This window comes from Urocitellus parryii, chromosome 2 (assembly GCF_045843805.1).
Source record: "Urocitellus parryii isolate mUroPar1 chromosome 2, mUroPar1.hap1, whole genome shotgun sequence".
Lineage (NCBI taxonomy): Eukaryota > Metazoa > Chordata > Mammalia > Rodentia > Sciuridae > Urocitellus > Urocitellus parryii.
In genome coordinates this window covers 95,386,276-95,413,436 of record NC_135532.1, presented here as the reverse complement: position 1 = coordinate 95,413,436, position 27,161 = coordinate 95,386,276, and the positions used below count along the sequence as shown (strand labels likewise).

Sequence of the window (27,161 nt, the reverse complement as noted above, 5' to 3'; positions counted from 1 at the left end):
TCTCTGGAACACCAGACAGTACTTAGGACCCACCAATCCGTCCATCCATCCACCCATCTGTCTTTTTAGGAATGATCCTCAGGAGGGAAGGAATAATGTGCTTAGTTGGTTGTTTTCCCATGTAAATTCATGTAATACAGAGAGAAAAAGCAGAGAGATTCTAATTATCCTTGACAACATGGTACCAGTTGGAAGTTTTACCTACCAGCTCTCTTTCCATAAAGAACTCAGAGGTGGAGAAGATTTCTGGAATATTATTTCATGTGTAGTCACTCAAAGCACATACAAGTAGAATGAGAAGTTAACATGATTTAAGAACCTCCAAAATAAAAGATGCCTTGGATGGATGGATGGATGGATGGATGGATGGATGGATGGATGGATGAATACATATAAGACCTTGTCATCAGCAAATCAGAAAATACCTGATTCTGTTTCCTATGCAGGATCCTACAAAGTACCAAACGGAGACTTGTGACTGATCAAATAGGGCTCAGGTTTCAAAGAATGGTTATCCAGATAAATTACCTACTCAAATACTAGTGTTAGATAAAAGATCATGTTAGTAGTTTCTAAAGGAAAGGAGAAAATTTCCTGGGTATCAGAGCCAAAGAGTCCCCTCGATTTAACATCAAGAACAGCTATGGAATATAAAGAGCAGCTGAGGGCAATGGTGTTAGTTAGAGGTTAAAGGTTCATTGGCTTTGCTGTAATGGCTGCCTTTTATGGAGCTTTTTATTCTGCTCAGGGCACTGTGCTAAGTGGGAGATAAAATCTTTAATTTCCACAACAATGTAGTGAGAAATTAAAATCAAAAACAGATTCTCAAGGCATTTACCCCCAAATCACTTAGTGAATATGAGGATGAAATGGGAATTGAACCTCATTCTGACTCTAAAAACTAAAGTACCAGCCACTCTGCTATTTTGAGGTCCATGTGTGAGACAGACTTCCCAAGGTCTTACATCCATGCACCAGCTTAGATTGGAGGTCTAAAAATGTGAGTCTCCAAACTTGAGGCAGGCGGCTGAGGCTAAATCAAACCTCCAACATGGGCACTCAGGCTGGAAGTGTTTTGCTTGTGTTGAATCTATTTCATTGCCCTTGGCAGCCACAAATGCTTTAGTGTTAAGTGAGGATAGAGAGGAACTGTTCAGAGTTCAAGTGTTTTAAAAAATATATATCCTTAGCATCTTATTAGAAGATATGGCACTAGGAGTTTGGGATCGATGGTTGGGACATTCATTGCCAAGGACATCTCAACTTTGGTTGGGATAAGGCAGGGCAGGGCAAGAGGTGCAGGTTCTCCTCACACTTAAGAGAAATGCTGACCACTCCTTGCCTTTTGTTCGCATGAGGGTAAAATCTTGCAAAAACTCATAACCAACAAATATCAAGCTGAGATGAAACAAGGAAATTAAATGCTCAGTTTCTATAAGAGTTGGATAGGAGTTTTGTCTGAGAAAACAAAAATGAAGAGGCCAGCAAGTGATGGACTAATGCAAGGACAAATGCCAAGACACTTGAGAAGATGCCAGTCTTGACCACGCTAGTCTGTGGGACAGTCCTAATCTTACCTTCAAGTGCTCTCCCATGCACCCCATGTTCCAGTGCTCCAACAATACCATACTATTTATGGTTCCCAAACTCACCTTGATGGATTGCTTTATTTAACTTGGTTTACTACGTGCCTACCTCTTCATTGCTGACCTGGAAAATAACTCCTCATTCTAAAAAATCTCCCCTTTGAAGTCCATCCTTTCTCCCACCATTCTACCTTGGGTATAATTCTATTTTAACAATTCAGTACAATGCACCTCAGTTATTTGTTTGCATGAATCTCTTTTGTGAGGCTAGGTATACTTGAAGCTGGATTCTATGTTGGATTCCTTCTCATATCCTGGTATAGGGCTTGATACACAGAAAGCACTTACAGTAATTTGTCAAATTAGTGAAGGCAATGGTTGATGGACTGTCCAACTTGGATTATGCAGAATGTCGAAATCTGAGGATTGTGATATAAGTTAATATTGTTATGTTACTAATCTGGTTTTCCTCAGAACAGTAACCCACATTCTTTGGGCATAAAATGCCTCTGTTAAGTTAGGTGATGTTGACACAATATAGTAGTAATAACAAACATTTATGTAGTTCTTACTACTGTAGGTAATGTTTTAAGCACCTGCATACATTAGACCATTTAATTTTCACAACCTCTAATGAGGGAGCTACTAGTAGTATTCTTATTTTACAGTGGAGAAAAATGAGGCACCGAGGTGTTAAATGAATTTGCCCAAATCACACAACTAGTAAGGTACAAATCATGAACTCAAGGCCAGGCAGTCCAGCTCCAGACTTGTGCTTTTGACCACTGCACTCTGCTTTGTAAAGACAACAACAGAAATTCTACTTTGTGCTCCAATTTGCATTGAAGAATTCCATCCTTTCTTGATATTGCACATGCCACCGGTGATTATTTAATTGAGATAACATAAATGTTTAAAGAATTAGTATAGCTCCAACTGAAATTGGTGTTTTATATCTAGTTTTTCCTTCTTTTTCTAAGTGTTGGGAGCTACAAAACAATATGCCATTCCTTTCAAAACACTTTCTTCCTTTTCATTGTGAATTGTATTTTTTATACCATAGTCACAGATTGGATTGGCACGTTTGATTTATGCAAAGCAACCTAATACCATGTAAGTTTATGAGCCTTCAGAACACCAACAGTAATCACATTCCTTTTCTAAATGTACATCCTGATGTAATCCTTCAAGCCTACTGTTAGAAAGTGCTCATCCTATTCCAATTGGTGGCTGGTCCTTGTGTGCTATACACCTATATGAAACCTGTGTCCATGGGTTTACAGAGCTGATAAAGAATATTCTCTTGTACCTCTGATGGTGTTCATCTCTGTGGTTTTCCACTGGAAACAATTCACCATGTATGGAACAGGAAAATACACACATCTTTGAAACAGCATTTTCACTGTGTTGACAGGGTATTTCATGAAAATTAAACCAAGAAGGAAAATTGCATTCTCCAGCCAGATAAATGAAGAGTGGTACCTCTTGACTAATTCTGGAAATGCCAAGGGGTTGAGTGATTTATGACTATGACCAATATTGCCAAAGAAAGATTAAAGGGTCTCACTCACAGAGATATACTATAGGAAAAAATGGAAAAGTTATTAGCATAACAGCCAGTTGAATGCCATACTGGATTCTAGAACAAAAATTTAAAAAGCAAGACCTTTGGATTTTGATCCACCTATGTTTCAATATTTTATATAAACTAATGAGATAATCACCTGATAAATGTTTTCCTTGGTATAATACTTGCTACTGTTTCTTTTAAAAATTTCAATTTGTAGTGCTAACAAGTGTTTAACAATTTGAGGATGTGAATGAGAAATAGTTATTTTCATCAATTTAGTACTACTGTAAAATTATAAAGTATTCATGCTTTTCAAAGGAGTACTGTCACTGAAACTGGGAACAAACATCTTCATGAGCAGTTAGTTATTAATATGCTTTAACACATCATGTCATGTGATACAAGTTTATGCAAATAGCTTATTAAATATTCTGATGATAAGCACAGCCACTTAAGTGTTGGGCCATTGCCTCCATTTAACCAATAGGGTGAAAAGTAATGAATTCCCTTCATCCTAGTGTTAATGGAGAGTGCAAGTCCTATGTGTCTCTCTTTCATTCATTTACTGCCTGATTCACTATATGAATATGTGCTATTCTTTTCTATGTGCCAAGTACTACTGTTCTGGGCTCTGGGGAGACAGTGTAAATAAAACACTAGACCTTATGGAGGTTAAAAATCTTAGAAAAGAAGATAGACAAACAGCTTAACAAATCACAGACTATGAGAACAGGCAAGGGCCTGTTCTTCAAAGTGTGGACAGGAGACCACCGGCAGCAGCAGCAGCACCTGGGAGCTCATTAGAAGTGCAGAATCTCAGGCCCTGACCAAGAACTACCGGGTTGGAATCTGTATTTTAACAAGTTCTCCAGAGGATTCTCATGCACTTTGAAATCAGAGAAGGGTTGATGTTGAGCCGTCATTCCCAGCCCTGCGTGTATAATAGAGTCACCTGGGGAGAATTTAGAATGATTGATAGCATTGCCAGACTTCCAGAGATTCTGATTTACATGATTTGGGGAGGGTCCCAGGGGGTGGCATGTTTTATAGTTTCCCCAGAAGCTTCTCCTACGATGATGCTCTTCTTCAGTTGAGAGTCATGATAATGGGCTGTATCCTGAGTGTGCTAGGATGTCCTAAGAGACTTGAGGTCAGGGGACTGATGTCACCTGATTTACACAGAGGAGGGATCCTTGACCTCAGCTGAGCAATGGAGGAAAAGAGAGCTAGACATGATCTCCCACCTCTGTGCCTGACAGAATGACAGCTCCCTCTGCCAGATGAGAACCAGAATGTGATGTAGCCACCATACGTGGCACTGAAGACAAACTAAGACATGATGTTAATTCACAGGCCACAAATAATTCCACCTTTGGGGGGACAAGGGAACACACAAAAACATCCACAGTAAAGCCAAGATCAAAAACAGAGGCGATCGATTTCTCTCTCAATTACATACCTGAGGGCCTTTCATTCCCAGGCCTCCTTTTTCTCCTTTTGCACCAGCCTCTCCTCTTGGGCCCTAAACACACAGAATTTCCGTATTATTTTCTCCCTAAAAGAGAACACTTGAATATTTACTTGAATTTTTTTTAAAAAAGTGGAAATGCTGAGTCAGCAACACGGACAGAAATTGGAAAGAGAATTCCAGGGATGTCATTGGTCCATCTAAATCTCGAAAGCTCCCCCCTCATCTGTGTGGAGACACTAGAGTCTAATCTGAAATTTAGGTGCTTGGGCATCTGCAGAAAAAGAGAAATGGGTCCTGGAAGAAATATTGAACAGTTGAGCTTTTCAGTTCTGCTGTCTAGTTGTCCTCAAAATGTTTGTACTATGAACCCATACCTTTCTTAGGTTAAAAAAAAAGAAATCCCTAATTGGGCAAATCTGGAACCAAAATATTTCAGTAGATTTTCTATTTCAATAACCACACTAAAGACGGGTCATAAAGAAGATAAAAGTAATGGTAAGATGGAATTTAGATATGTCTACTTTTGGAATACTGTATTGTCTACTAACTGTGGATTCCTTATATTATGCAGAGAGAAGAAACCTTCATGCTGTATTCGGGTTTTTGCTTCACCTTTTAAATTACATGGTGAAAGAGGTAATGTTCTATAAAATGGAAGGAGGGATGCTGTAGTGTTATTTTGCTTAGCATGAAATAAAGGCAGTGAATCTATTGAAATGCTTCCCCACATTCCCAGTGGCAAAGATTTCTCACTTGAAAGTAAGAAAATCGAGCTTTCCTCAGCTGGTAAGTAACAACAAAGAAAAGCAATCAAGCTAGAAAGAGATAGAGGTCCAAGGGGAAGACTGTTTACTGCTTGGAAATCTTAGTGAGTTTCTCTTCTGATGTTTAAGGATATTTTGCTGAACTTCTACACACCAAGCTGCCAACATAGAATGCTTTTATTTTCTAACTGTGTGTCATAAAAACGTTGAAAACTATCTGAACCATATTGTCCTGCATGTGCCAAATAATACACTTATTTCTCTTACTTTCAAAACTAGTTTGAAAAGGAAAGAAAGTTGTATCTTTTTTGTGTGTGTGTGGTATGGCTTCTTTCTTTAATATCAGCATTTATTCCTTTTCTGTCTCATCCTTACTATAGGCTACATTTTGCCCTCTCTTCTCATGTGATCCGTGTAAAGAGCCAACTGTGGTTTATTCCTTGCAAAGGAAAATGTGCAGCTCCCTGGAGAAGTGAGCTGGAGAGGACAGGCTGAGTGCCACACTATAGATCACCACGCAGAAGATTCCAGCTGTATCTGGAGCAATTCTTTCCTAGAGCGCAGCCAATCTTTCTACATCACGGACATCCAGATATGTAACACTGAGCCATTACTGTGCTAAGTTGATCACAATTCCCAGAGTTGAGGCTCAATATTTTCCTTGGCTCAAGGTCTCCCTGGATTATCCTAAGGACCCAGAAACCAAACCTTCTGGGACTGCTGCCCAATATGTTCATACTCTTTCCACCTCTTAACTGGGACAAAACTTAGAATGTTTTACAAGTTTTACAAGTCAAGATGGTATTGTTTCCTTACTTCATTACCTTGAAAATGCTTCAAACATCTGTAATTCTGCAAGGTGGTTTGAGGGTTTCTATCAAGACTTCAAATTCTACCATACCCAGATTCTGCTATATGGTCTCACACTCTGACTGGTCTTGACACATACCTGAGGGCCCTTAAGTCCCCAGGAGCCTTCAAGTCCATCTGGGCCTGAAATGCCTGTTTTTCCCTGTGGCGAGAAATAATCAACCTATTAATGCTGTTTCCTAATAATTTTATTTAAGTGCAAGACTGTTAATATTTTGTGGCTATAATGGCAATGAAGATCTTTACAAAAATATACAAAATAAGGACAAATACAAAGAAGAAAATAAAAATCCAAATACTTACCAAGCAGAAATATGGTGTATTTACTTCCAGTCTTTAAATGTATGTGCACATTCACACATACACCTCTGCTCCTCAATAAAATTTGTATTATGCTATATCTTTCTTGGGCATGTGGCTTGAAAATAACGAAGAATTTGCTTCATATTTTCTTTAAACATCTCCAAGTATCTTACTATATCATATTTATAGTCAAATAGACAAAATATCTAGAGATAAAACATTAAGCATTCTCTTCACATTGTTCTGGACTCTGTCACAGATAAAAATTCCCACCCCAAAAAGGAAAAAAGGATTATGAAAAGCTTCCTCTAGGTAACTATTAGGATAGCCTTGGTTTATATCTTGGTTCTTATAGAATTGGATGTGATTAAATGTCCGTCACTGCTACCTTTTTCTTGAAATCAGAAAGAAGGATTTTTTAACACTTTCTCCATCTCATTTCATTTATCTCATGCCATTTTGTTGGATTTACTCTTCTTTTTGTGGAAGTCTAACTTTGAAGTTTGCTGTGGTCTAAATGTGTGTGTGATCAACCCCTCAATTCACTTGAAACTTAATCCTTCATATGACTGACTGTACTAAGAAGCAGGGCTTTGGGGAGGTAATTACATCATAAGAAGTCCAATCTTATGAATGGAATTAAAGACTTTATAAAAGAGACTCAAGGAAATAGTGAGCTCCTTCCACCATGTAAGGGTATGGCAAAAAGCAGAGGAAATAACAAACCTTCCCCAGACATTGAATCTGCTGGTGCCTTGATCTTGAACTTCCTAGCCTCTAGAACTTTAAGAAATAAAATTATGTTGTTTATAAATTACCCATTTTAAGGCATTTTGTTATAGCATCAGGAACAGACTAAAACAAATTGTGTGTGAGTGTGTATGTATGTGTGTGTATGCGTGTAAACTCTCCTTGTTGGTCTAAAAGTGTCTATTTTACATTTCACTCATAGTTTATAGGTATAAAATTCTAGGTTAACAGTTATTTTTCCTCTATACCTGCATGTACTACTACTACTGTTTTCTGAAAAGAAATCTGCTACAATTTAATTTAGTTATTCATTTCATGAGTAAAATCTTCTTTTCTCTAGTGAGAAATATCATAGGCTCATAAAGCATGTATAATGTATCACCAATACGTGCAAAGGGGATATCATATGGTTTTTGATCTATTTTTTTGAACAAAATATTCAGAATATGCACTTTGTATTAAAATTTCATTGTATTTTATTGATTTATATGGGGTTTCTACAAATTGCAAGTAAGGGTTGAGAGTTAATTGAACAAAACTCTAAAAGAAAGGTTGTTTACTGAGTTATCTGAAAAAAAAGTTGGCTCCAATCTACATACTGTGGGATCGGGCTCCAAATTCCTTAATAGGACACCCATAGCACAAGAGTTAAAAACAAGAATCAACAAATGGGACTCACTCAAACTAAAAAGTTTTTTACTCAGCAAGAGAAACAATAAGAGAGGTAAACAGGGAGCCTACATCCTGGGAACAAATTTTTACTCCTCACACTTCAGATAGAGCCCTAATATCCAGAGTATACAAAGAACTCAAAAAATTAAACAATAAGAAAACAAATAACCCAATCAATAAATGGGCCAAGGACCTGAACAGACACTTCTCAGAGGAGGACATACAAACAATCAACAAGTACATGAAAAAATGCTCATCATCTCTAGAAGTCAGAGAATTGCAAATCAAAACCACCCTAAGATACCATCTCACTCCAGTAAGATTGGCAGCCATTATGAAGTCAAATAACAACAAGTGCTGGCGAGGATGTGGGGAAAAGGGTACACTTGTACATTGCTGATAGGACTGCAAATTGGTGTGGCCAATTTGGAAAGCAGTATGGAGATTCCTTGAAATCCAAATAAAGTTCTGAACTTAACAATAATTGGGCTAAATACTGTCTTTGATCATTAATTTTTATTTTTTTTAACTAAAGTGCTCAACTTTTCATTTTATTTTGAAATTTGAATTCTTGAAATTGTAGCCTAAAAGTTTTCCAACATTTTATTGCATAATCAATGTTATCAGAAAGCAAAAGACATTTTGGCTGGAAAGAGACTACAGAGCCTTTATCTGGGTCCTTGACTGGACATAAAATATTGATAATTTGGAGTTAAGAAAAAGAATCACTGACCTGTGGGCCTGTATGTCCTCTTCGGCCATGAGATGCCTAAAACAAGAGGGGAAAATGGATATTTTTAATTTAGTAAATATGCTATTTATATATGATTTAAATTAGTAATGGAAACTTTGAGGCACTGACATAAATAATAGTTCCCACACAGTGCTTAAAACATTCAATTATTACTGTACCATGAAAGCAACATGTTGCCAACTCTGAATTTGTATCCTAGGGCACTAGGTAATTGAAATCATAGACAACTGATATCTACAGATACTTATGAGAACAGGCTGTGGTCAATAGTTTGTCCTCCACTAAAATTTTTATTCGAGCTGTTCACCAGCTGTATAATTGATGGATTTAAATTTTATTTCTTTTTGTTTTTCCCCAAGCTTGTCCAAGTAAACCAGAAACCAGGAGTGGATTAGCCAAAGGCAGGAGGCCAGAGGAAAAACTGGGAGAATTGGCTTCAGGAACTTTGTAATAGATTTAAGTTCAGAAATTAAAGATAGCCAAACTGTTTTATTTTTTTCAAACTGTTTTATTTTTTAAAAGCCAAGTAATATCCCAAGAATTCAATAGTTACTTACTTCAGTTTATTAATAAAATATCCAACCAAAAGAATGGTGCTTTATAATCAAGTGGATTTCTTACTCTATGTAGGGTTAGGAGTATGGGTATATTCCATATTAGTTTCTCATCAATCAGCAAGTCAAGAGACATAACATTTTTTGTTTTTTTTTGTCTAACTCACTAAGGGTCTAGCAAAACTCACATCCAGGGTTTACAAAATTCAGTAAACATCAGATGACATTGTCTTGATGGAAATTTGAAATGTTCTTGGACAGGCCAGTACTGCAGGCTTTAAATTCTGCTAATCATATTTTAAAGCCTATTGTTATTTAAGATACAAGGCTGTGAGTTGCATTTCTTTTAAGTATTGGTGAGTCATCCTGAGACAAAGTTTAAATTCTGTCAGAGGGAGGACAACAAGCTGATTCTACTACTTCAGCACAAGGGTTTTGTCTGTTCCAATTCAATTCATTTCAGTTTCATTCAGAAAAAAAATATCAACTAAAAAATCTACCAGTAGATACTTCCATTCAGACAAAATATCTGCTATTCTTTAAATTACATGAAATGGGTACCAGAGGAGCATAACTACCATACACACATGCACAAATCTTTGACCTCAAGAGACTCCCATTGTTTAGGTTTTGTAGGTAGATAAATATTATAAGATAATTATGGAAAATGTCATAAACAGTGGTAAGTTGTAAGTATGAGTTTCAAAGAAATAATTGTATTCAGTTTGTCAAATCAGGAGAATTTTCCGGAGGAGGAGGTTTTTGATATGGGTTTAAAAGGACAGGTAGAAGTCTCACATCCTAGGGATGTAAGAAGTCTTTCCAGAGCAGGGTATGGCCTAGGTGATGAAGTATTTGGTGGAGACAATAAGGCCACTGGGGTCCAAGGTGTGAAAAGAGAGGGAAGTAGCAGGATGGGTAAAAGGTTGGTACAATGTGTGTCAGAAGCCACTGGGTTCATGGAGCAGGAAGTGTCTCTGGTCAGACCCAGGCTTTAGGTGGATGCATCCAGTTGCAGTAGGAGGAACTGAAATAAAACCTTGTATTCCAGCAAAATAAAGAGTTTCTGATATACCTTAAGGAATACAGAGCAGATGTCCACATTCAAAAGTATTTCTCTGGGTTCATGGTCACCATGTTTGAAACATCACCTACAAACATTTGTTCTCTTGTGTCTTTAAGCTCAGCTTTTGAAAGGGCTTGAGTAAAATGAGTCATAGCAACATATGTTTATTGAGTCGCTGCTCCTCCCAAGCCCCTGCTAGGTCATGGTGAGCAGGCTCTGACTCCTGTCCCTAGTGAGGAGTTTTTAAATCTAACCGAGGAGACAGACTTTAATCCACCAGTCGCACAAGTAATGGGAACACAATGAGAAGTCATCGCCTCTCGCTTTTGTTAATGGCTATTCGGGGTTTAAGCTCCAGTTGAAAGTCATGGGAGAGATACTTTGGCAGATAGGAGAGACAGGAAAACAAACAGTGAAATAGGTTAAAACACGATTTTGCAAATGTTTTGTAAATGAAAGATGAAATCTCAATACGTCCCAGTGGTTTGCCCAAGGGCGGGTAGAGTTCTGGTAACATCCACAAAAATGGATTTATATTTGAAGCCAAAGTGAGTGAGCACATCAAGAAAGAACCTGAGAGGAAGAGGTCCCCGTACTGGATACTTAGCCCCTGAATTCCTCAGTCTGGCTTCCTGAGTGTTTCCAGGACCCAGTTTCCTAGATAGGTGTGGACTAATTTGGGACAGAGAATCACCGGGAATAAAGCAAGATGGTGAAACATCACAACATTGAATCTTACTGGCAGATTCTTACTGGTTTGCAATGAGGCTGAACTGTACCAGAGCACTTCAGGAGGCCTGTATAGTAGGGCCAAGAAGACTGGAAAGGGCCAAGCATAACTAATAGCCCTCTGGACTGAACAGGAATGAAGACATGCTTTGGTTTGAAGCTACAGTTGCTTCTCATTAGCCCTGGCACAAGAATCTCTTCTAATTCTCAGCAAGCAAAGTGTGGTTCAGAAAGAGCCAACCCCACCTACACCCCTGCACTGCTGCTTTCTGTCTCTGGTCCTGCTTCCTTGCCTCTCAGGTCCCAGTCCAGCCAAGTCTCCTGATATAACTATTGTTGAGAGCCACAGCCGAAGGGGCCCCAGCAAACTTCCAGCTGATTGGTTCACAGAGGCCCCAGCAAACTTCCAGCTGCCAGCTAATTGGCTCCTCTGCAGTGATGCTCATTGGGCTGTTTCCCCGCCCTTTCATACCAGGGAGCTGCTCATTGGGGGACTCTTTTGGCTCCACCCATGCGACCCAGCCAATCGGCCTCAAGAGCAGGAGGAGTGGGGGTTGAGAGGCTCGGGAAGCAGGTGGTGGCAGTTGGGCTCTGAGGGAATTCCTGAAGAGCTCCTGTGGTGCGTGTGTTCTAAAAATAAAGTTCGTTTCTGCTTGACAAGTGGCTCGTGAATTGTGCCCAGCCAGACTGTGGCACCTATGGTAACAATTAAGTAGACTCCCTCAACACCAAGAGTTCTCAACTGAATGGGGGGTGCTTAGCTCCCTTCCCCAGGAAGGATTTAGTAAAGTCAGGAGAAACTTTTGTTGTCACAAGTCAGAGGTAATACTGGCACATAGTGAGTAGAGGTCAGTGGTGACATTAACCTCCAACAGAGCCCAACATGAGGGGTGTTTCAACAAAAGCCAATAGGACTGGGGCTGAGAAATCAGGCTCTTCAACGTGGTTCTGAGTTCCTTGAGAGCGAAGATCACCTCCTATTTGACTTTATATCTCTGGTAGTTAGCAGAGTGCTGGTGCATTGTAGATGCTAAATAAATGTTTGTTAAATGGATAAATGTCAAATCAGTTCAATGGTGGCCCTTCATGCCACATCCTGCTATTGGCCATCCTCCAATCACTTACTAGATCAGCAGGATCTTAGTGCACTGTGAAGTCCTGAATGCTCATTATCAACCTACATTTAAAATAATTTTGTTTGTAGTGCTGGGGATTGAACCCAGGGCCTTGTGTGTGCTCAGAAAGCATTATATTACTGAGCTATATCCCTGGCCTGGTTATATTTCACAGTTTTGCAGTGAATGGTATAGATCTTTCTGCTTCCTAAAATAATAATGAAAAATCAAAGGGAGATCAGAAGAGTAGAAGAAAGGAGCTAAGAGGGAAAAGAGAAATACTGGGGAATGATATTGGGCAAATTATATTGTTATTTTGTGTACATGTATAAGTATGTAATAACAAATCCTTCCTTTATGTACAACTTACAATGTACCAATAGAAATATGGAAAATAAAAAGACAATTTTTACCAAAAGGAAATGTTTATTTATTAATTAAATTTTTGATTGATTTATACTGGGTATTGAACCCACAGGCATTTTACCACTAAGCCACACCTCCAAACCCTTTTTAAGTTTTTACTTTTAATTTTGAGACAGAGTCTCACTACAGTTGCTTAGGATCTTGCTAAATTGCTGAGGCTAGCCTTGAACTTGTGAATCTCCTGCCTCAGCCTCCTGAGTTGCTGGGATTATAGGGGTGTGCCACTGTGCCTGGCAGAAATATCTATTTAAATCAATAGAAGTTCAGTGAATCAGACAAAGGAGAATGAAAGGAAGGGATAGGGGATAGGATTAGGAAAGACAGTGGAATCAATCAACATAATTTTCCTATGTTCATATATGAATATGACCAGTGAAACTCTACATCATGTACAACCATAATAATAGGATCCTAATTAGACTAAATTATACTCTATGTATATATAGTATGTCAAAATGCCCTCTACTGTCATTGTATATCTTTTTAGAACAAATAAAAAAGAACACAAAAAAGAAAAGAAAGAAAAAGGAAAAAGGAAATGGTATCCAATGAAAGTTCTCCTAATGAAAAAAATAAAAGTATTTTTTGATACTATAAAAATGATATATGCTGATTTTTAGATATTTAAATAGAGAAAGTACACAGAATAAGCCTTTTAAAATCATCACAAATTCTCCACGCATAAATTCTAAATAGTGGTACTTTGCATTTAAGAGGGAATCACACTCTTCATGCTATTTTAAATTAAAATATTACATTTAAATTTAATTAAAATATTGCATTTCACTTGAATACAAGGAAAAAACGAAAATGGAATGACAAATCAAGCGGTCACCTTCCTACTATATTGTAGGGGGCTCCATTTTGTCCTTCCACAGCCCCTGAGCATGACCAGTTTGCTTCTCTCCCTTCCTATTGTCTTGTCAATTCTTTGAAAATTTTTTTAAAGTAATAATGTTGTTTTCATTTCTTTGAGACTTTGAAGAACTATTTGCCAGAGTTGTACTTTTTCCTTGAATCATCCCTCTTCTAATCAGGGTTTATTTACCTGTTGCTAATGATTTTTCTTCTCTCCTATGCAGCTGCTGATGAGTAATGATCTGATTAATTCATAAAAGAATTAGCAGTATTGCTGACCTTTAGCCATCTTTGAATAGGAGCACCTGTTGACTGCAGAATTTACGGGGAGGTGTGTAGATGAGATTGAGCCAGTAGCTTTGATATAGATTCGCTGCTGTCTCAAACACTTTCTTATCAAAACCTTATTTATTTATTTATTTTACCTTAGAGCTACATCTTCCTCCCAGCTTTTGGCATTGAAGAGATTCATGGAACTCACAGGAAGCCCCTAAAGTCCTGGTCTCTCTGTGCTGTGATAGGCACTGTTTCCTCTGACCTCATTGTTTGTAGCCTCCGTGGGCCTTGGCTGGATTTGTAGATAATACAGATGGGCTCTTTTTCACTTTCTCATCCTTATCCTTCTTCCTCTGCTAATTGTGTTTCTGCTAATTGTGTTCCTCTCAAACCACAGTGCCTCTGGGTTTTGTTCACCAGTGCTTTCCTCACAGTGCCAGTTACTTTTAGAGAAATCTGATCCCAGCTTATCAGATGTAAGTAGATGTGTGTTAACTCTCCAAATCCTTCCTCATTAGGATACAGATTTTAAAGTAGTTGGCTGGTATTTGCCATCCTTTGTGGTCCGAAGCTGTGGTCCTGTTTGTTTCTTTAATTTGAATTTCTTTGGGGTGAGTTGCACAGAAGAGCAATCATGTTAAAAAACACCATTGCTTTGCTGTTTTTTGAACTGGAATTCCTGCTTCTAACTCCTGTGAACCTGGCTGAATCTGCAACTCAATGAGGGGCCGTATTTCTTAGCAGTTGTGGTTTCAATACGACTTGGCGACACTGCATTAGTCTCTAGAGGCTATAAAACAATAAATGCACACTCTCACATGCCAGGATTTCCTGGATGATAGTCTTTAAATTGAAAATATTTTCCAGGAGTATGTAAGCAGCCTACACCCTTTTAGAAAGTGAAATGAATAGCAAATGCATTTCTTTATACGCATTAAAACAGCGTTACTGAAGTGCTTTCCCAGCAATCCAATTCTGCCCATTTTAAATGTAATCTCAGTTCTACCTTCCATTTCCTCTCCCTTGCAAAGAAGATGGGTAGGCTTCAAGACACAAAGATATATTTCTTTTTGATGGAGTCTAATAGCTAGCTCTATGAACCACTTCTGCTCAGAAAGTAAAATGTGTAATAAATGCAACATCCTCAACTACTTTTTCTTTGTGCTCAATTTTAAAACATTTTTTTTTTGGGGGGGGGAGAAGGGGAGGTGAGTGAACTTGGAGAGATTGGATAACCAAAGAATGAAAAGAAAATGTTGAAAAATGAGATAAAATAGGTTTAATTTAGACTGATGCAGGTGTCCATGTAAATTTCATTTAAATGATTGCTTATTGGATAAAGACTTTCTTTTATAATCTCTGTGCTTTTCTAAGTAGTCAAGCACAGAAAAAATTTTTTAAGTATTCATTTAAAAAAAACCCAACAAAATAAAACAATGAAAAAAAAAAGATACCCACAAAGGGTTCCATAAGAACTAAACTAACTCTCAGAGATATACCTAAACCAGGGCTGCTTTTCTTCCATTTTTTCCAGACTCACTATATAGTTATAAAATTTGGAAAAGGAATGGCCTTTGGACTTTGAAAAGACATCCCTTGCAATCACAGTTAGCCTTGAAGTAGACCAAATGTTGACCCCCACTAGTTGGAGGCTCCCCCCCCTTGGGTAGTCTCTCCTGATGGCAATTTCTCCTGCATCCATACTTTCCTCTCCAGTTTAAGAGGCTTTCCCAAGTCCTTCACCAGTCTTATTCTGAGCAATATCCTAATTCAGGCCCCCAAGATAGTGAGACTCAGTGCAACCCTTCCCCCCATCCCCACAATCAGCCATAGTCATGACTAAAAGCACCTGAGACAGAATTGTCCGTAACCTTCAATGACAATGTAAGCTCTGGAGCCAGGGGTCTCCTTGTCTAGGACACTTACTGTCTTTCTTCTGGAGCCTGGTGTTCCAGGGGGTCCTGGCCAGCCTCTTCTACCCTGTTAAAAGAACAGATAAACATGTGAAGGCAATTGCTCAGCGCTGACACAGTTCCTGCTTAACATCAGCTTGTACTCGAGGGAGAACAGATGTGTTCGAACCAGCGAGAAAGCTACCTCCCTTTGGAATGTGGCGTTAAGTTCCAGTGGTCATACATCACATCTCCATGTGGGTGACAAGGACCAGCAGGACAAAACACTGATGACAAGGCTTCACCTGTTCATCACCACTGTCTAACTTGTATCTGGATACACATCAGAGTATTCAAATCAAGCTACTCCCACCATCAGCACGATGAAGCATGCTATGTACCAGGGACATCTGCAACTGGTTTGGATTTCTTCTTTGGCTCACCTTTGTAGCTTAACACAAAGCTACAAACCTGAATAAAACCTAATGATACTCACAAGTCTTCCCAAGACACAAAACTACAGTATAATTTACAAGCCTAGAAGATACAAAAGTAGGCTATTCAAACTATTCTGCAGATGAAAAAATTGAGGTTTACAGAAAGTGGTCCAAAGTCACAAAGTTAGTAAGGAATAGAACTTCCAAAAAGTAGGTCGTCTCCAAATCAAAAAGTTCTGCCTATCAGACTTCTTCCCTAGCTGAAGTTATCAAGGGAACTTGCTTATCAAGAGGAATGGTGCATGTCTATAATCCTAGCAACCTGGGGGCTAAGGCAGGAGAATCACAAGTTTGAGACCAGCCTTAGCAACATCGCAAGACCCTGCCTCAAAAAAGGGATGTCGCTCAGTGGTGAAGTGCCCCAGGCTCAATCCCCAGTACAAAAAAAAAAAAAAAAAAAAAAGGTATCAGGGACATTTTTCAGATCATTATTTAAGAAGAAAATCTTGAAAAACAGGTTATGACAGAACAAACAGTGAGATTTCATGAGATCAATCCCAAGAGATTTGCCTTGGGTGTATGGGCCACATAAATCTACCAGGTCTTGTTTTTTTTTTTTTTTTTTAAATCAAATCTTTAGAGGATGTGTCCTCTGAATTCTGGGAAGGCCTAAAGCTCTTTCGCTTGCACAGTTTTATTGCTGTCATTGTTCTTGAAATCAGCTAACCCTACATTTTAAGTTACAGTTAGATGTTTGTATTCATGATTAAAGACCTCAAGGATACAGCTTGGTGAAGCAATCACATCAGATTTAGAAGAGAATGTTCTTCCAATCCCAGGGAAGCTGATGAGCAGGAGTAAAAGACATTACCGTTCCTAACAATGGTTTTCCTGCACCAAGTATATTCAATCTGATTTCAAATTCTTTATCAGGCATTTCATATTCTATTACTTGACCTTGAGTCTCACTGTTGTCCCATCATCATTTTATAAGTTTCCTTTCAAATGCCCACATAATTACTTGTCTTCCACGTTCTCCTTTCAAGCCCTTGGGTCCTTCTATGTAAATGTCAAATCCAGGAATTCCCTGAAAAAAAAAAAGAAAAATTCATAGGTTTTTGAATTATTTCTTCTTAAGAATGTAACTTCTCTACAACACATTTTGGCATCCCTCAAAAAGTTGACATGAGAAGCCCAATCCATTTGAAAGCAGAGAGGTTGCAATGACAAATGGCTTCCATGTGTTTTCTTTGGTTTTAGCAGAAAGAGAATGGAAACCTAAGGTGAGTGTGTGGGTGGAAATTAAGAGCTCACCACAGAAGGCACAGCCCCGGCAAGGAAGGGTGACATGACTCAGGTGGAAGTCAACTCTTATCCTGGGTTCCCCTTCTTGCTACTCCTTCTCTTCATATTTCCTTTTTCTTGTGGTGTAAATTTATACTTGAGAATCGATAGACTTTGCTCTCCTCTTCCCTGGAGAGAAGGCAACTGCTCCTGATGGGTTCCACCATAATAATGTAAGCAGACTGTTGGATGCTGAAGTCTATACCTGCCACTCCTCTCCTTTTTCTTCCTGGATGCCCGGCTGCCCCCCACATACTATCCCCACATGCTTAGCCCTACTTTTTTGGTTTCCAGGAAATTCTGGAATCTTGAGGGTTTTTTTTCAATGCTCATGCAAACATTCAAGTAGGAACTTGGGTAGGCACACATTATGGGATGTTATCCTTAGCAGGCAAACTGAAGGCTTTCTAACTTGGATTTAAGGACCACAGACAGAGTTCCGTGATGCTGAGACAGTCAATTGAGCCAATCAATTCAGTCGATGCTCTTATAAATTGAAAGGGGACAACAATTATCCAGTCTTGCTGAGTGCCAGCTGCCGGGATGTTCAGCTGATAGCATCCCAGATTACCTTCATCAATCAATAAGTAATTTGCCATCACCAACAGGGACATGTCATTGCTCCAGATACTTTGTAAATAGTTTTTATACTTACAGAGCCTGTAGGCTAATAGGGTGAAAATGATGAATCTGGAGTTTATTTTATATAACCAATATAACTAAAATGTACATAAGAAAATATTTATTTCAGTTACCTACCAAAACCAAAGATTATTTTCTACATTTTAATTTCCCCCCTTTAGGTTTAAGTATTTGACTCTTAAATTCTCTAAGCAGATATACCTAAAAGATAAAGGTGGAAAATTGTATTTTAACAAATATAGTGAGTGAGAAAAAAGGAAGGAAAAGTTCAGAATTTTGTTCCACTGGACACACAAGCCCCTTATTGTAGTTCAATTCTACAGGATTTGATTGAAATGACAGAAAAGAATTACACACTAGTATATTTAATAGAACAAACAACCTCAATTACATAGAGATAAATAGTTTGGCTGATGTGAACATGAATAAATTTAGTCTTTTCATGATCTATGCAAATGGACAAAAAATACCATTTAACAGAAACTTATGATTAAACATGGGCTTCTAAGAATATTGTCAAATGATTAGAATTCTAGACTTACTAGACTCTGTAGATCAGGTAAAAGATTTAGCTCAGTTCCCCCACCCCCAGCATTACTGGAAATTTAAAAAAAATTTTCCTGTCAAAATGGGAAACTCCAATCAGCCAAATGAGCTTTCCTCTGATCACAAATTCAATCTGCATAAGCTCAGGTTTTCAGGAAGATGTGTCATTTGCATGCATTCCTGTGAATAATCTGATCATATGTGTGTTCTATTTTTTCTGTCTTGATTTTGTTCTCCTGAATTCTTCCTGAAATAGCAACCCACTAAAACCACATGTATAAAAAAGCACAGAGATTGATTCCCAAGTATTTTATATTTTTTGAGGCTATTTTGAATGGAGTAGTTTTCCTGATTTCTCTTACAGTGGATTCATCACTTATGTATTAGTTCTAGAAGTTTTCTGGTGGAATTTTTTTGGATCTTCTAAATAAAATAGTGATCGTTTGATTCTTCTTTTCCTATGTGTATCCCTTTAATTTCTTTTGTTTGTCCAGTTGCTCTAGATAGAATGTCAAGGACTATGTTGAATAGAAGTGGTGAAAGAGGGCATCCAAATACTTGGGAATCAATCTAACAAAAGAGGTGAAAGACCTCTACAATGAAAACTACTGAACATTAAAGAAGGAAATTGAAGAAGACCTTAGAAGATGGAAAGATCTCCCATGCTCTCAGATAGGCATAATTAATATTGTCAAAATGACCATACTACCCAAATTGTTATACAAATTTAATGCAATTCCTATTAAAATTCCAATGACATTCTTCATAGAACTACAAAAGCAATCATGAAGTTCATTTGGAAAAATAAGAGACCTAGAATAGCCAAAGCAATCCTTAGCATGAAAAGTGAAGCAGGAGACATCATAATACCAGACCTTAAACTATACTACAGAACAACAGTAACAAAAACAACATGGCATTATCACTAAAATAGACATGTTGATAATAGTACAGAATAGAAGACACAGAGACCAACCCACATAAAAACAGTTATCTCATACTAGACAAAGACACCAAAAACATACATTGGAGAAAGGATAGCCTCTTCAACAAATGGTGTTGGGAGAACTGGAAATCCATGTGTAGCAAAATGAAATTAAACCTCTTTCTCTCACCATGCACAAAACTCAACTCAAAATGGATCAAGGACCAAGGAATTAGACCAGAGACCCTGCTCCTAATAGAAGAAAAAGTAGGTCCAAATCTTCATCATGTCAGATTAGGCCCTGACTTCCTTAACAAGACTCCTAAAGTGCAAGGAATAAAATTAAGCATCAATAAATGTGATGAACTCAAACTGAAAAGCTTCTTCAGTTTCCTTGAGGTGAAGAGAGAGCCTACAGTATGGGAGAAAATTTTAACCACATGTACATCAGATAGAGCACTGATCTCAGGATATATAAAGAACTCAAAGAACTTAATACCAACAAACAAATAACCCAATAAGTCAATGGGATAAGGAACTGAACAGACACTTCTCAAAAGAAGATATACATGCGATCAACAAATATATGAAAAAGTGTTCAACATCTTTAGTATTAGAGAAATGCCAATCAAAACTACTCTAAGATTTCATCTCAACCCAGTTAGAATGGCAGTTATCAAGAATACAAACAACAATAAGTGTTGACAAGGATGTGGGGAAAAGGCACACTCATACATCGCTGGTGGGACTGCAAATTGGTGCAACCAATATGGAAAGCGGTATGGAGAATCCTTGGAAAACTGGAATGGAACCACCTGTGGGGAGCCATTCTCACACGTGACTGGGCGACTCCCAGTTTGGGTCTGAGGCGTTCTGGCTGTGTCAGAACTTTCCCGGTCCTCTCCTGATGAGAGAACCCGTCCGTGTGGGGGTGTGACTGACCACTGACCCCGGGGGCCCAATCACTGACCCTGACCTTGGAATGCGCCCCCCCCAACCTTCATTGGATGGAATTCTCCCCTGAATTTCTTGTTCCCCAATAAAAGGCTACTCCCTGGCGTGCTCCCTGTCTCTCTCCTGCTAGCCCTGAGTAATCCTTGCTGCCCTGCTGGGCGGTTATAAGTGGGAACCAGAGAGGGGAGCCATCTCGGACCTGGCAATAGAAATAAGGTAACTGAGTCTGTGTGTTTTATTTCGATCTCTGCTAGCTAACTTTTATGCCAAGAACCTCATTAATGAAACCATTGTGCTGGCGGCATGGTGGAAACCACCATTTGATCCAGCTATCTCACTCCTCAGTTTATACCCAAAGGACTCAAAAACAGCATACTATAGTGACGCAGCCACATCAATGTTTATAGCAGCTCAATTCACAATAGCTAGACTGTGGAACCAACCTAGATGCCCATCAATAGATGAATGGTTAAAGAAACTGTGGTGTACACACATTATGGAATATTACTCAGCATTAAAAGAATAAAATTATGGCAGTTGCAGGTAAATGTATGACCCAAGGTACTTGTATGACTGCACGAATGCTGTGTCTCTACACCGTGTATAACCACAGAATTGAAATGTTGTGCTCCATTTGTGTACTATGAATTGAAATGCATTCATGTACAACTAAGTAGAATAACAACAAAAAAAAAAGCACAGAGAGTTGTTTTAAATTTGAGATGCATATTCCAAGTGGGTGGGAAGAATTGTTCTGTTTTGAAAAGCCATCTGAACTTAGTACTGTTGACTAACAGCACGTCACAGAAACTCTGATGGGTTGAGTTTACAGTCATTTTGAAGTAAGAGAATGTTTTTTAAAAAATAAAATGAATTATTTTACATTATCCAGTTTCTTTTTAAAACATTATATGAAGGGGATGAACACTCATACACTGCTGGTGGGATTGCAAATTGGTGCAGCCAATATGGAAAGCAGTATGGGGATTCTTTGGAAAACTGGGAATGCAACCACCATTTGACCCAGATATCCTTCTCCTTGGTCTACACCCAAAGGACTTATAAACAGCATACTACAGGGACACAGCCATATCAATGTTTACAGCAGCACAATTCACAGCAGCTAAACTGTGGAACCAAACTAGATGCCCTTCAACAGATGAATGGATTAAAAAATGTGGCATATGTACACAATGGAATATTACTCAGCAATAAAATTATGGCACTTGCAGGTAAATGGATGGAGTTAGAGAAGATAATACTAAGTGAGGTTAGCCAATCCCCAAAAACCAAATCCAAATGTTTTCTCTGATATAAGGAGGCTGGTTCATAGTGGGGTAGGGAGAAGGAGCATGGGAGGAATAGACAAACTCTCGATAGGGCAGAGAGGTGGGAGGGGAAGGGAGAGGGCATGTGGTTAAATATAATGGTGGAATGTGATGATTATTATTATCCAAAGTACATGTATGAAGACACAAATTGGTGTGAATATACTTTGTATACAACCAGAGATATGAAAAATTGTATTCTATATATGTAATAATAATTATAATGCATTTTGCTGTCATATATAAATTAAAAAAATTAATTAAAAAACATTATATGATAAGGAATAAAGGTTTATTAAGAATTGTAATGCAAATAATAATAATAAGAAGAAAGCTCATGTATAATGGCATAATTTGGCGTGAACATACTTTATATACAGAGTTAGGAAAAATTGTGCTTTGAATGGATAATTATGATTGTAATGCATTCCTCTATTGTCATGTATGTAAGAAATTAAAAAAAAATAGACAAAGGGAAATTCTAATCAAAGTCTATGGAAAGTGTGTATCAATATCTCAAATGAATTTCTGATCATTATATATAGATAATTGAATTGTCCATCTGTTTAGACTACTGTTTCTTATTACCCTTATTTGTGGATATTTTCCTGTTCTAAATTAGATACTTTGCAGTTGTGTCTGCAAAACTCTTGGGTCACCAGACCATTATCAGAAGATGTCATTCAGTGAACAATGTTGTCATCAAGTGCAAATTCCTCTGCTTTATAAGTAAACTCATCTTTAAAGTGCACCTAACATTAACATTTATCAGTATGTATATTTCACCAAATTATTCCTGTGAGCAAGGCATTATATACTTGAGGAGGACACGTTAAAGAAAAAGTCACATAAAATTCCCAGTTGACCCCATTCTATCAGCAGTTGGTAGTACCACGTTTTATAAATTGTAGCCATTTTGGGTGTGTAGCACACCTCTCATACATTGCTAGTAGGAGTGTGAATCAGGGTGAACAATTTTGAAAACTGATTATAAAGATTTAGACTGAATATAGGCATCCGTGTTATTATCCAGAAATTCTGCTCCTAAAGTAGATAGTCAATAGAAAGCGTACAAAAGCGTACTCCAAAAACCTGTACAATAGCATCTACTGCAACACACTCTATAATAGCAACAACTGGAAACAGCCCAACTATCTATCAATGATAGAATACACAAATAAATCATATTCTCACAATGGAGCACTATACAAAAAAGGGTGAATGAACTAATGTTAGATGCAACATGAAGGAAACTCACAAGCATAAAGTAGAGCAAAAGAAGCCAGAAACGGAAGAGTAGACGCCAAGTGATCCTGTTTATATAAAGTTCCAGAACAGGTAAAGCTAATGTATGGGGCTAGGAGGGTCATGATCTAGGAAGGGTGGGTGGTGACTGGAGCAGGCCTGAGGGGGGCCTCTGGGATGCTGGTATGTTTCCTTTCCTTACCTAGGAGGTAACTAGGCGTCTTCACATTCATCAAGCATTTATAGGTGGACATTTTTCTGAAGTACGTGACAATTCAACAGAAAGTTGAGCAGATATTTAAAAATAAACCTAAGTCTGAGTCCCTTGAGGTTTTAGAGATGTGCTTAAGCAGGCAATGAAAGTTCTATAGTACTGATGATGTTCAATGCAGGACACCAATCTGCATCAGTGTGTGTCTGTGTGTGTGTGGGTCATGCTTTCTCTACTGGATTGTGTCCCTTCGAGAACAGGCACCTTTTTTCTTGGGAATGGTGACTGAATTTTGGTCCTTGAGCTATCCTATAACAGAAGTGGTGCTTCTTCCGAAAACCCTCGGTGTGAAGATGTCCATGGAGACTGCCCAGTTGCTATGGCGATGCCCTGTTCAAAAGGAGGTTCTGAGCCAGCTACAGGACTACCAGTTTTTGACCTTGAAGTTCAGACACCAACTTCCTGGGGGTAGAAAAGTAGAGCTGCAAGCTGATAATTATAATTGGGCTGCTTATACCGGTGACCTTAGTTCTGCTTGTTTTGAAGAAATTTTCTCACAATAACCCTTTTGATGTTAAAACTTATATAATAAACATGCTGAGCTGGCTCTGTGGATCTCTAAACTTAGTGTCAAAAGTTTTGCCAGATTTGCCTTGGATTCCTGGAAATGAGGTTCCTATTCTCAATTGAGAAAGAGTCTTGGAGAACAGAAGGAGAGAGAGAAATGGGTTTGTTTCTGTCCATATTTTCAGGCATTCAAAAGGAAGATAATGGAATGCACTGGGATCCCTTCATCTCTCTGCCACACAAGAATATGAAAAAGACCTAGCACTGTTATCTGCTTTTAAAATTCTATAATTACGATTGTTGGTATTTGAAACTCAGGATTGCTATTGCATCATAGAAAGGAAACATCTCTCCTTATCATAAAGGCCTGTGGGACCCGTCCTAAAACAGTCCACAAGCCCACACAGCACAGGTCTTACCGGATCTCCTCGAAGGCCCTTTGGTCCACGGTCACCAGAAGCGCCTCTCTTTCCTGGGCTTCCCTAAAGTGGATACAAGTCAGAATAAGGACAAGATGAGAAATTTTTAATGAAATCAATAAGAATATAAACAAAGAGCTAATCTTCTTCCTGCTGCGAATAATTCACTATTTTTCTGCTCAGGTTATTTCTAAATTTGAAAAAAAGATCACGCCCTCCCCCCCAAAAAAGTTCTGGGGCATAAATAACTTAGTAGTGAACTTGATTATTTGTCACAGTGGTGAGCTCTGTGTTCCAGATACTTCTGTCATCCTTTTAGTTGTTATGAGTATTCTATGAGCTAAATATTATTTATTCTCTCTTTGGACTGATAATTTAGCCCAGGGGAACTTTATCACAGCACTCCAAACTCAGCTCTTTCTTTCTTTCTTTTTTTGAGACAAGGTCTCTCTAAATTGTAGAGGCTGGCCTTGAACTTGCAATCCTCCTGCCTCAGGCTCCTGAGTCCTTGAGATTAAAGCTGTGTGCCATCACACCCAGTTAATTGTTATTTTTTTAAATAAGGCAACTGAGATTCAGAAAGATCATGCAATTTGTCTGAGGTGGTTGTATCAGCTAGAAAGTAAATTTCTGACTCAATGGTTCCCACTCATAGACAAAGCAAATGATAGAAGCATGGTTGGTACCGATGTTCTAGATGAAAATGGTTGGCATGACGCCATGCGCTGACTGGCCGCCCCACAGACCCCTTGTGACCACCCTCATTCTGCTTTTTTGTGGGAGCTGCCTCGGTGGCCCCAATACTTCACTCCTCCTTGTCCCTGTGTCTTTTTCCATGCAGCTCTGAAATGATTGCAGCTGCAGTGGGCAGGATTCCCTTCCCACTGGAGGGAATCAACAGAATGACTGGAGATGGTCAACAGAAAGAGGAGTGTTGCTGACAAAGTTCCAAGCAAGGCCCTGAGAGGTCTGGGGTGTTGGCTTCTGCCCTGGCCATGAAAAGCTCATGGCCAACATGGCCGGGTGAGCTGTAGGTCCAAGGAGCACAGGAGACACATAGAACAATGCATGTGGACAACCTTCAATCATGCAAGCCAAGGTCAGCCTCGCCCACCCTAGCTCAGCCGATCCCGTGGATGCAGAAAAAATAAGGTTTAATGTTGTGCGTGATTGGGGGTCTCATGAGTGGTGGTCACAAATCAGTTTGGGACGGTAGCTGACTGATACACCTGGAGTCGCCATTTTACTCCATTAATCACCTTTAACTTCAAGGACAGTTTTGGGTTTTCCCTTATTGAATCCCTACCTGGGATCCCTCATCACCCTTTTCTCCTTTTCTTCCAGGAAGACCACTGTCCCCCTAAAAGACAAAGAAGGAAAAGCTCAAGTTCCCATTTTCTTAATGGGAAATAGCTCAGAAGGGGTCTGTGTGGTGGAAGGAAAAGGCTCTACCTGTTCTCCATTTAGCCCATCAATTCCACTTTCCCCAACTTCTCCCTGAAAAGACAGGTGTGATTAGACCACAGTGCATCACATCTACGTGGAAAGAAGTCAGACAGCAAACCCAAACAGTCTAATTTTAAACTTTGCACACAACCCATTGGTTAGACTGTGCAATATAGAATATTACTTTAAGAGAAACTGTCAACAAATAATATACAAAGCATACAATAAAAGAAATAAGCAAAATGAGATTGCTAATGCTAGAAAAAGAAGGTCAACAGAAACTTCAGTGGTATGATCTACTGGTCAGCAATAATGTAAAAAAAAATATTTCCAGATAATAGATAAATGAATGGGCCTGGGCCATACCTCCTGTCCATTTAGTCCTCTGCTTCCCTGAAAATAGAAAAGAATGGCAGAAGTTAGTTTGCAAAAGGGAACTGCTGAGTGTTGAGAAGACAGCATGACGCCTCATGCGACTCCTACCTTAGGACCTTTGGTGCCGTAGCATCCCTTAGTACCTTGCTCTCCCACTGGTCCAGGGGCTCCTCTTTCTCCCTGAAAAAGAGCACGTATCCAGATGAGCTTCTCCTACTGGAATCTGGGTTCTTTCTTGGACACTCCGCAAGATTTTTGTTGTTGTTGCAAAAATATGCGTGTGACTGTTCATGGTTTACCCTCCAGAATAATCCGTGCTTATTAAAAACAAAGATTGGAAGTAAATCAGGGCTATTCTGATGACAGTCCTTTGCTTTTCTTTGGATCCTACCTTCATGTTGCCTGTGTTTGGCTTCTCTCTCTGCAGCTGGTCACCAAATCATATCTTTTCAATCTTCTTAGCCTATCTATTCATTCTGTGTCAAGCTAAGATAATCAGCTCCTTGTTTTGCACCCACAACTGGAAGACGTTTTAGCCTACCTTATTTTCACCGGAAACATTGCCTGAGCATGCAATCATTTCTGATCATCTTTCCGATCATCCCCATCATTTTTACTCCTGTGCTTAACTTGATTCAATCACTGTCAATGGGAGACACCCTCCAAAACGTGTGTAGGGTATTTCCAGACTCCCAATAACTTTACCCCCCTCCTGCAATGTCCTGGGTTCCAGCCATGTTGACCATGTGCCATGCAAATTTTTGTATGCCCTTGAACATATTGTTCTCTCTGTAGAATGTTCTTCCCCACAAACTTCGCCTAGAGAAATTCCTACTCATCTTTCCAACATCTGCCCAAGTCTTACCCCCTTTTTGCAGTTTTTTTTTTCCTTTCAAGCTCCAACTCCCACCAAAGATGTACTGGCGGCTCTTGGGTTCTTGTTCTTCGACCCTCCTCTGTGCCTCTTTGTACCTCTAAAATAGTCCTTGTGTATAACAACTGGAGCCATTGGCTCATTTGTCCTATGCGTAGTCTGCTAGTTCCCTAAGGTAGGAGCCGTATGTTT

The 27,161-nt window shown here is 38.9% G+C and overlaps 1 protein-coding gene across 1 annotated transcript in view; it reads right to left on the bottom strand.

The window, feature by feature from the left end:
* Window positions 1-27,161, bottom strand: part of Col6a6 (collagen type VI alpha 6 chain) — a 110,003-nt gene that overhangs the window by 52,330 nt on the left and 30,512 nt on the right. Inside the window, exons 13-22 of the mRNA XM_026384010.2 lie at window positions 26,204-26,275; window positions 26,087-26,113; window positions 25,727-25,771; window positions 25,581-25,634; window positions 24,275-24,337; window positions 17,115-17,180; window positions 15,691-15,744; window positions 8,720-8,755; window positions 6,341-6,403; window positions 4,616-4,678 (exon numbers count right to left, since the gene is read on the bottom strand). Of these exons, the coding sequence (XP_026239795.2) occupies window positions 4,616-4,678; window positions 6,341-6,403; window positions 8,720-8,755; window positions 15,691-15,744; window positions 17,115-17,180; window positions 24,275-24,337; window positions 25,581-25,634; window positions 25,727-25,771; window positions 26,087-26,113; window positions 26,204-26,275 (543 nt within the window). The remainder of the gene's footprint in view (window positions 1-4,615; window positions 4,679-6,340; window positions 6,404-8,719; window positions 8,756-15,690; window positions 15,745-17,114; window positions 17,181-24,274; window positions 24,338-25,580; window positions 25,635-25,726; window positions 25,772-26,086; window positions 26,114-26,203; window positions 26,276-27,161) is intronic.